The following is an 11,190-nucleotide window of genomic DNA, read 5'->3' as shown; positions in this document are numbered from 1 at the left end:
GGGTTAAGCATTCGTGTGCTATAATTTTATTTTTACTCCTTTTTTCTTATCCCTATCATAACACCATTTTTAGATTCATTTCTATTCATGTTACTGAGTTACATTCAAAATTTAATCAAAACTACTTGACTATCCATGTATGTCAATGAAATTAATATTATAATGTAACTTACAAATTGAATTTTTATGTTATCTATGCTTCCATTCCTTTGTTTTAAAAGAAACATTTAAAAATACTTTAATTGCAGTTGTATTGTCATGTAATCCACACACACACTATGAAAACTCTCAACTATCGCAGGGGTTATATTGAAATACAAATGCTTAGTCCTGTATATAAGCGTCTAGAGAGTAATGTACGTCTATGAACTATTGACATGTAAGATACAAAGTCTTTCAGCTGCATGCACTAAAAAAAGTAATAAATTTTGGCAACCCTTGACAGGTACCACACCCACCTTGTATATTTTGCTGTGAGCTTTACACTATACATGAAGTTAGTAGACACAAGTGTATATGGTCATTAGAAAGACCTCAGTTTACACTATAACCAAATAATGGATAATTTGAAATTGGCATGCAGTTGTCATCATGGGGGTATATGTAGTTTCCTGTAGTATTGTTACCTGCTTGATCGACTATAGCACTTATGGTGGTTTCTTACCTAAATATGCTATAGTTAGAGAGATAGTTAAATTGTATTTAGGTGTTACTTGCATATTTTAGTTAATTATGTACTATTTGTGTTTTAAAATTCATATTTGAAAGATTTAATGATTTTTGTTATGTTTACATGTTGTCCTCTCGTTGGGGAAGGCTTAGAAAAGATATAAGTGCAGAAGCAGATGATGTTTTGTCATACAAGATAAAGAAAATAAAACATTAAAAATAAACTATAGGTGAAAAAATAAAAACTATATATATGACCAAATAAAGATATTTTAAGATTATTCAACAAAGAGTTAAAAAGTATTTACATATTTCAATTTCTTAATTATAAACATTGCATTGCAATGTATGTTGATGATAATATCTAAAGTTAGTGATATGGTAGAGAAAATGGAAATTAAAATATAAATGTTTACCTTAAAAAACTTTTGATAATCATTTATGAGGTTCTAGAGACTATGCAAATGAAAAGTAAAAACTGTTAGATAGAAAATTGTATTTTATACTTCATATAAAAATCACCTTGCAGGTGAACTATTCAGAGTCTGAGTGCAAATAACTACATGAAATAACTAATATTTATTAAAAATAGTAGAAAAAATAAAAATTAAATATTTTATTTTTCTGAAACTAAATACCTTTAGAAAAGCTCATGTCAAATTTCAAACAATTACATCCACCAGTTTGGTTTTTGGAAAGACATTTCACAAGAGCTACATCACCTACTTATTATGTAAATAGGTCATCATGATAGGGTTATTAATCTGTCAGTTCCTCAAATGAAATATATGTGAAGTTATACAAGTTTATTTGCAGGTATTGTTTAATATAATGTTGTTAAATAATGATGAAATATGAAAAGTTTAATTCTGTTTTACAAATTATGTTCTTCACAATTCAAAAATACATTCGGTCAAATTTGAAGAGGTCTTATAAAAAAGTTCAATTGTATGCTTGAGCAAAGTATTTCTCTGTAGTAGTTACCTGTGTTGCAAATCAACAAAAATATAGATATTTTTTAGTACTTATCTAAGATTTGCTTATCTAATTAAATTCCAAATGTTTTAAACAAATATAATTATTTAAGACATTTTAAAAAGGAACTGGTTAAAAATTCTTATTTGCATGCTGAATAATTCTGAATGTTCTAAATCCATTTCTGCCATCCATTTCAAATTATATTGTCAATATGTGCCATTTAAAATACTTCAAATAGCAAAATTGCAAAAAAATAAAGTTTTTGATAAAAGTATTAACAAAATTACCATAAGTCTGGACTCCAAAGGAGCTTTACGTAAAGCTGTCCAGAGAGTAGGAGCATCCTTCTCTGCTAGCCAGGTCTTAAAAAAATTCAGCAAAAACTCAAGAGCAATACCTGCAGTTTAAAACAAAATATTGCATTAATATAATTTTGTTTTCATTAAAAAAATCTACAAATTGATTTAAAAGAAAATTCATACACCACAGAACTAATAGTTGATGGTTTCATTAATATGTCAACTTGGACTCTAACTCAATACAAAAATATGTTATAATTGTAAGTGTAAATTTACCTTCTTTGACCAGGTGATCTTGTAGACAACTAGTCAATACCAGACTAGGGATTAGGCCATTCCCAACCAAAATAGAGGTAACATTGGCAAGTTTGGTCCTCTCACTGGGAGAAAATGCCTTTAGGAAGACAAGCACCTGAAACACAGTTCCATACTCTGTCACACAGTACACAACATTCTTCATCACATATACAACTTTATAATGCGTAAACATTTCTCAATATAATTTTTAACCTATAATTGTTTTATATATCCATATATAATTTAAAAATTCATGATAGCATATGTAAAACACAATCAAGCCTCATCATATTCTGGTAAAAATATCCAATTAATACCTTCTGCCAACTGTTGAAGTCATCTCAAAACAAATTCTTAGCTTGAAAAAAAATATATCTTGTATCAAATTTCATTAGTTCATACAATTTATGCACATAAAGTTTGTTTGTTTTTTGAATTTCATGTAAAGCTACACAAGGGCTATCTGTGCTAGCCATCCCTAATTTAGCAGCATAAGACTAAAGGGAAGGCAGCTAGTCATCACCACCCACCACCAACTCTGGGGCTACTCTTTTACCAACAAATAGTGGGATTGACCATCACATTATAATGCCCCCACGGCTGAAAGGGCGAGCATGTTTGGTGGGACAGGGATTCGAACCCGCGACCCGCATATTGCGAGTCGAGTTCCCTAACCACCTGGCTATTGCACATAAAGGTCAAATAATAACTGCAGAACTGAGGTATCTTAAGGAATTAGTACATCTTCTTTGTCTATCTTTTATGAAAATTACAACAAAGAAAAAACATAAACCTATCACTCCCAATAACTTAGGGTAAGCTGCTTCAAAGCAAGCATATAAACAACTTTATATAACCACACAGATCTCCAACTGAAAGTGAGTGAAGTAAAATATAAACAACAGCAATGTTGTTTGTTTAAAAATTAAGAATATACATTGGTGTCCATTTAAAACTTGGAATACTTCCATATATTTTTCTCATAGTCTTATATTTCTCTAGAATATAAAGCAAAATAGGCATGTAAAAAATCACTACAAAGAAAACATTGGTCAGAAATACTATTACTAAATACAAATAAAGCCTTGAATAAATACACTTTATTTTGACACAAAACTGTTTCAAGGTTTACCTTTTTGAATTCATCCTCTAGTGTCTTCTCCAGATACTTGTACCGTCGAATCAATTTTGTAATAAGCTAAAAGTCATAAGAGACAAGAAAAAACTATTTTTGATATAAAAGTTACCAAAAAAATTTTATATGAGCTGAGAGGATTAAAATTACACTTCCAAAACATAATATGACTTCAATTTTATACATAAATTCCCAATCATTTAAAAAAAAAAGACTTTCATGGAAAAAAAGAACTAGGGAAAATAATACACAGGTAACAATACTAATGGATTTTAAGATTTGTTTATTTGCCATTAAGGACAAAGCTACACGATGGGCTAGCTGTGCTCTGCTCACCAGTTATTTTAAGAAAATGATATACTATTCAATGTTTTCTGATAAATGTTACCAAAAACTTTATTACAGATAATGCATAACTCTAATGGCACAATTACAATGCTATAAAAAAATAATCCAATGAAGACGTTTAGCTCCTAACTGTGTACTGTAAACAAAGTAATGTATTGAAGTATCCTATTTTTAAACATATCTTTATATCAGTTTAAGGAAACTATAAAACTTTAAATGATTTAAATTAAGGTTGAATATTTTTCCATGACAAAGTCCAAAAACAGTACAAATATTTAAGAACACACCTTTAATTCATTGATTTCTTAGCTACAGTTCATAAATATAACCATACCAAATGTTATAACATTCTACACTGTATTTGTGAAGATAAAGTTTAGAAACAGGAATGTGTCAAAAGTAGATTCTACAAGCAGTTTCTGGTCTGTTTTTATTCAGAGAAGCGCATCAAACGCAAACTTCAACCTATCCAGATTCTGAAAGATGTGTAAAAGCAGACTAATGTCTGTTCAAATACTGAAAATATGTCAGTCAGTCTTCAGCCTATCCAAATTCTGAAAAATTTATCAAAAGCAGGCTCTACCTACACTCTGAAAGATGTGTCAGAAGAAAACTCCAAAAGTCCTTTCAGTCTGAAAAAATGTATCAAAAACCAACTCAAAGCTTAACTCTTATTTTGAAACCTGTGTCAAGAACAGTTTAAAAATCTGTCCAGATTCAGGTAATCGTGTCAGAAGCAGAATTCACACACTATATTTTAATACACATTCTAAAAAATGTGTCAAAGAAAGACTAACTTTGGCTGGATTTTAACTAAAAACCCACTTTCTTGGAAAACTAAGAAACTATAAGACTTCATTCTTGTTATTCAGACATGAAATTTTGTCTCAATCAGTTATATGACTTGCATACACCAGCCAAAATTTTGATTTCTACACATCTGTTGTGTACCATTTCTGTCCAGGGAGCCATGAGTGCATTCATCATGCTACTACTGAGTCCAGTATGCCTACCCAATCTTTTATAGGCACTTTCTGACTGGATAGATGAAACAAACACAGTATAAACTATCAATATATGACTGTTCTCAGATGTAGTTAATTTTCATAGAAAAGAAAGGGAGCAATTTCATAATATCTATACCCATTTTATTCTCTGTTTCCATACTTATTTCCAATATTGTATAGATATGGTCAAAGGTTCTGGATATAAATAGAGTAATAAAAAAAATTACCTGAGCATAACCTTTTACTGAGTCAAGGTCATTCCCTGCAGAAAATACACAAACATCTGTCCGCAGGGGCTTACTTGAATCAACGTCAGTAACAATAGTACCACCTGGAGCTACAACCAAAGTTAAGAGATTTCTTATACATACAACTTTTAATTAATTTCTTTATCACTTTGGTTAAATAAGATAACATTAGTATCAAAAATTCCTCCCTAGAAATTTGAGCATACCATTTTACTAACAAAGATTGGCTACCAGAATTTATTATCACCTTTTCTAAGGTTCATTTATCTTCCTTCAAATTGTCTTATACTGTAATTCAGGTTTTAAACTAGGTATATGCACACTAACAGAACAAATACTTGCCTGATGTATGCATTTTTGTTATTTACTCTAAATAAGAGTAGAATTTTATAATTATATGAAAAGAGTTAATAAAATAAAAGGACTATTAAGTTAGAGTGATATATATAGGTTTCTACAGTGCTTAACAAAGCCCCAAACAACTTGGAATCTAGGGACCAGAAGCTACTGGGTTTGAGCATTTTGTAGTTGTGAAAAAAATTAAAATCATAATTTATAAACAAATAAAAAAAATATATATTATTACTTTCCTTAACTTCTAGAGCTTAAACTTGTTTAAAATCAGTGATGCATTATAGTCAAATTGTCGTTGCTAGGTTGTTGTGATGGACATTTATTAGAAACATAAAAAAAACTGTAGCAAAATAATTTATCTTGCAAAATCTCTCCAGTACTTATTTTACATTTTCATGGCTTTCTGTTTAACATAGCCATGTGAATTGGCTTCACATGCTACCAAAGAGAACTTGGATAAACAGAGCTAACAGCTAAATGCACTGATCAGTCAAACCTACATTACAAGTAGTTACTTGCCACAGTGAACTTGTATTATATAGAATTTGAAGAAAATGTAGCATTGATGCTACTAATTTATTATTCTGGATTATTCAGACAAGCTGTGTGATTTAAAAAGACCAATGCCCTACATATCAAGGATGTACCAATTTCACTCTTTGGCCAACAAATACAATTGAAAAAAAAAAAAAAACAGTGGCCGATACTGATAACCAAGAACTAACTACAGCTTAAGGAGTGAATGACAGACTGAATGAACAATTAATCTAGAAATTCTCCTTTCAGCTTTTGAATAACAAATACAGGTCTAGAAAAGTGATGACTGAAAAGATCGGCACCTCACAGAAAAGTTTTCATGCTGAAGAAAGCAAAATGGGCTGAACTGCAAGCCAGTATCTAATGAAGAAATTCCTCAAACTATAACAAAGGACAGCTTGCTATGTTTCACTATTCTTATGAAGAAAAAAGACCACGAGATTCAACATTTACTGCCCTTCTTTTTCAGAATTCAGCAGATTGGTACCTATCTCAGTCTTGCAAAAATAAAGAACATGATGAAATGCCAAGAACAATGTCCTTCCATCCATGATGAAACTTGCTCATAAATTCCTGAGCTCACCACTAAACTCAATATCAAGTAAGCATCTCTTTAGTTGAGGGAGAGACATCACTGAAGCAAGCAGGAACAGGCTCATCTAAGAACGTATTGAACAGTTCCTGTTCCTCCATGATAAACTCCAAACTCCTTCATATCAACTGTCAAAAGTAAATTGTTTTTAACTTTTGCAAACAAAACAAAAAACAATTAGCTGTATTTTGTGAAAGATAAAAAATTCTTTATAGCACTTTGAAGAAGAAATTTCTGTGTGTCTCCTTGCACTAAAATAAATTTTGTAAAGTTACTGACAAGGAGTGGAATTCTAAAACTAGTATAACTTGGTAAAATGTAATGAATTGAAGTACAGACTGGGGGGCTTTGTATTTACATTTACTATTACTAGTGCTTCAGAGTTGATAATGAGTACAAGAAGGCAGTAGGAGGAGGCTTAGCAAATAAAATCACCAGAAAAAACAGTTACCTTTGTTTCAATCAATGATCTCTGAGTACAATAATAAAGAACAATGGCAAGAAAACAAAGCAATAGGAATACATTAGTTCTTCAGTCCCATGACTTTTAATTTAGGTACATCTAGTTTGTTATTTGGCTAACAAACTTTAACCAACTGTGAATATTGTTTCAATTTCTTTATTTTTCTGATTTTTCGCTTTGTTTAAATTTCATAATTTTGACAATACTTCATGCTTCGTACAAACATTATAAAGAATTCATTTTTATTATTAACTAATAAATGGTATAATTACTCAAGCAACTTTTAAACAATTCTAACTTAAAGAGCCAACCATGATAGGGTTCCCTTCCAAAACAGAAAAGAACGAAGATTGCAAAACATACAAATCAAGTGAAAGATATGCTAGCAAAGAAAAAAACACTACATTTTTAAGTTTACACAGCACAATTATGAAAACTTAAAAATTCATGCTTGTACAAACATTTCTTTGTATTCAGTATTACTGTCCTTTGATACAACAATTCTAAAAATAAAGAATAAGAATACATCTTCTGTAGCTGTGAAAAGTGAGATTAAATAGCAAAGTAAAATGGTTAGACACATACATATTGGAAGCAAAATTTCACAGCACACAGAATAATTATCTTATATGACAATATCTACAAATAATTAACAATAAAACAATTTCTGAGTTCCCATTTTATTGTATTTATTATATAGTAGACATGAAGTTCCCTTTAATGACCACAGAAAAATCCATTCAATAGGGTCAATGGATGAACAGTTTAAAAATAATAGTTAAATGTGTTCAAAATGAACAAATCCCAGTAATCACAAAACATTATACTGCAGCACAAAAGGACTTCCCCCTTGGACATATTTTAAACCACACTATTAATACACTATCTTTGCTGGTCCTCGTGCTTGGTTAAATATGCAAGTATTGTAAAAGTAATACTTCTTGAGTGCATGAAAATACATTTATACACAATGCTTCAATCATTAATAACCATTATGTACCTGATGATTTTTGCTTAAAATACTTAAAAAATTAATGTATTTATCAAAAAAACTGTGCTTCATTTATATTTTAAACTGTTTTATTAGAAACAAAGATATTTCTTCTTTACTATTATATAGAAACATCAATGACACTTATAAACAATAAATGTTGTTGCTGCAGATTTATGAAAATAGTGATTGTTTAACATTTGTATCAACCAAGATAAAGAGAGTAATACTTAACAGTTTTTGTGGCTTACTAGTATCTTACTGGTAATGAACTTGAAATTTATCTTACTGTTCTCCACTGAAATGCTATAAATTAAAAATATATAATATTTTTTACAATCATTACCATCCTTTTAGTGATAACAAATCCTTCCATGTATTCAGCATCATTCCATAACTGACCCTGTATACAAAGTAGGTGAAATAACCCCACTAATTAAGAAAAACTTGGAAGCTGCAAAATATTTGATTTTTTCACATTACTTTCCTTTATAACATATGACTGATTTAAGGTTGTAACAAAGTGAACTCAACTATAATTATAAGCAAGTAAAACAAGGAATGCTTCATTCTTACCTAGATGACCACCAGCAAGTAGTATATCAAATAGAACTTCTCCGTAACGCCTGTAATCAAGTTTATACCCAGCTGTATCCAGAAACTTATAAACAGCATCTAAATTATGTCCAGCTTCATTAAGACCTTGCAAAATTGCATCCCTGAATCCTGAAGGATCGTATTTCTCCTTTTCATCTATAAATTGATTTGGAGTTTAAAATTTTGTACAGTTATTTAGATATATTTAAAAAACATCATTGTGATTTTACAAAACTTTTATACTATTACAAAATACCTTTATTTAGTTCCCATATCCATCTCAAACAGTCCCAATACACATATTTTTGCAACTTGTGTTATTTAATCATGTGATTCTCCCTTAATATTTAATATAGCATATGGAAAACAAGGGTCATTTGATCCTCCAAAGCTGTTCCTACACACCTACTACAACAAAAATATAACTTAAACCCATCTTTCATTTTTTCAAGAAATCATCAAGTCTATTCTTAAACTTTTCTATAAAGTGCCAACATCTACAAAAATAACTCATTCCATAAACCAATGATCCTTATAGAAAAATAAAATTGTCTTAAATGAACCTGTCATTTCCATTCTTAAACTTGTAACCTCTCAGTACAGGAGGTATTTATCTTAATGATCTAGATAATCTTGAAAACTTCAATAAAGTCTCCTAATATCCTCCTTTACTAAAAAAAAAGGGAATCTTAATTTATCCCCACAAAATAAACCATCTCCAGAATCATCCCAGTAGCCCTCCTTTTCTTAGGTAGGGTGATCAAAACTGTACAATAAATTAGAATTTGTGTCCTAACTTATGATTCGTACAAAAATAATTACTCCTTTTGAATTGTAATAAATATGGTTATAAATACTTCCTGAAATTCTAATAGCTTAATGACTAGCAACACTAGTATCACTTTAACAGTTTGTGTGCTTATCTACCACTATGCCAAAATTCTTTCTCCAGTCATATATGAAAAGGGTTTTTCTTGTCTTACAAACTGTTGAGGTGAGAATGTCAGTTTCGACAAGAGAATATTTTTTTATGTTGACTTATAAAAGCCTTTTATAATGTGCCTCACAAGAAAATAAATAGTAAGATAAATACCTATAAAGTGAAAAGGTTAAGAGGTGAATAGAAAACTGGTCAAACCCTAGAATTACTGATGAACCATATGAACTCCATCAGATTTCTAAACACAATTTTCTTAAATATTTATTCACCAAATAACTTGTTCAATCATGAGTTTGTGGGTTAAAGGGTCTAATAATATAAGCATAAATTCAAATACTTTCAATATTACAATTAATCCCATTAACTGCTGCTAAGTGCTAGGGTTTCTTGTATATTTTACACTGAAAATGAATGATTTCCAACTAATTTGTTATCACTTCTTTACACTGAGTGATGTAAAAGAAAAATACATGACATTACTCAATATGATGTGATATGTAGATCACAGTGGAAGTGAACAGTATATAAGAAAGTCAGTATATGGAATGTTAATGTAAAAAATATAAAAAAAATCAGTAGCAGAGTTTCCTTTGACTGGAAGAACATGACTAGTGAGATACATCAGTGGTTTTGAGGTTTCTGTTGATCATTATTTGTTAATCTTGACCTTCACACTCCTACTCAAATTTATAAAACACCATAGACTGTGCCACTTGCTCAGTTTGACATTTGGAACCCAACAAGCATGTACCCTGAATAATCAGAGAGATGGTACCATAAATAATATACCTACCCTCACTTCACCAATGAATCTGTGTAGCATATTTTTCAATCATTATTATGAGTAAACTTCATCGAAACAAAATGTTTTTGCTAATAACACTATTCCAAGATCACTGTTTCATATACCACATTTTTGTTTTACTATCAAAAGTTAAAGTATCTATATAAATATGATAGTACTGTCTGTTGTACGTGCATGTAACTACTTTGCACGGTGTGAATGGATCTTCACCAAAATTGGTATGGCAGTTCATTGGGTCCATAAGGAGATGCATAGAAATTTTCAGTTTGGATTTTGCAGTTTTTATGGGCGTTTTTTATGACTACCTTAACTCCTGTTGATGGATTTTCACCAAATTTGGTATGGAGGTTCAATGGGTCCGTGGGAAGATACATAACAATTTTCAGTCTTGCATTTTGTGGTTTTTATGGACATTTTTTACCACTACTTTGCTCCTTGTAGATGGATCTTCACCAAGTTTGGTATGGATGTTCATTGGGTTCATGGGGAAATACATACAAGTATTCAGTTTTGCATTTTGCAGTTATTACAACTACTTCACCTTCTGTGGATGGATCTTCACCAAGTTTGGTATAGAGGATCATTGGGTCCATGGGGAGATACATAAAAATTTTCTTTTGCAGTTTTATGGGTGTTTTAGCATTTTTTACCACTGCTTTGCTCCCTGTCAATGGATCTTCACCAAGTTTGGCAAGAAGGTTTCTTGGGTCCATGCTAAGATATATGCAAATTTGAGGTTTCGCATTTTGTATTTTGCAATTTTAATGGGCATTTTTGCATTTTTTACAATTACATATAAGGGAAGAAACATTTCATGTCCTAAGATAACCTTTCATTAATCATGAATTTACAAAACTTCCATCCAGGTGATGGGTACTCCAGCTAGTTATAATTAACATTCTACTTAAGAATCAAATAAATTACAATACA

At 30.5% G+C, this 11,190-nt stretch overlaps 1 protein-coding gene across 1 annotated transcript in view; it reads right to left on the bottom strand.

Annotated features, from left to right (window-relative positions):
- Positions 1-11,190, bottom strand: part of LOC106472720 (basic leucine zipper and W2 domain-containing protein 2-like) — a 40,578-nt gene that overhangs the window by 22,172 nt on the left and 7,216 nt on the right. The window contains exons 3-7 of the mRNA XM_013933376.2: positions 8,495-8,671; positions 4,961-5,070; positions 3,376-3,441; positions 2,223-2,358; positions 1,935-2,044 (exon numbers count right to left, since the gene is read on the bottom strand). Of these exons, the coding sequence (XP_013788830.1) occupies positions 1,935-2,044; positions 2,223-2,358; positions 3,376-3,441; positions 4,961-5,070; positions 8,495-8,671 (599 nt within the window). The remainder of the gene's footprint in view (positions 1-1,934; positions 2,045-2,222; positions 2,359-3,375; positions 3,442-4,960; positions 5,071-8,494; positions 8,672-11,190) is intronic.

This window comes from Limulus polyphemus, unplaced genomic scaffold (assembly GCF_000517525.1).
Source record: "Limulus polyphemus unplaced genomic scaffold, Limulus_polyphemus-2.1.2 Scaffold5547, whole genome shotgun sequence".
Lineage (NCBI taxonomy): Eukaryota > Metazoa > Arthropoda > Merostomata > Xiphosura > Limulidae > Limulus > Limulus polyphemus.
Note: the sequence above shows the minus strand (reverse complement) of the source record. Positions and strands in the feature narration are given on the sequence as shown.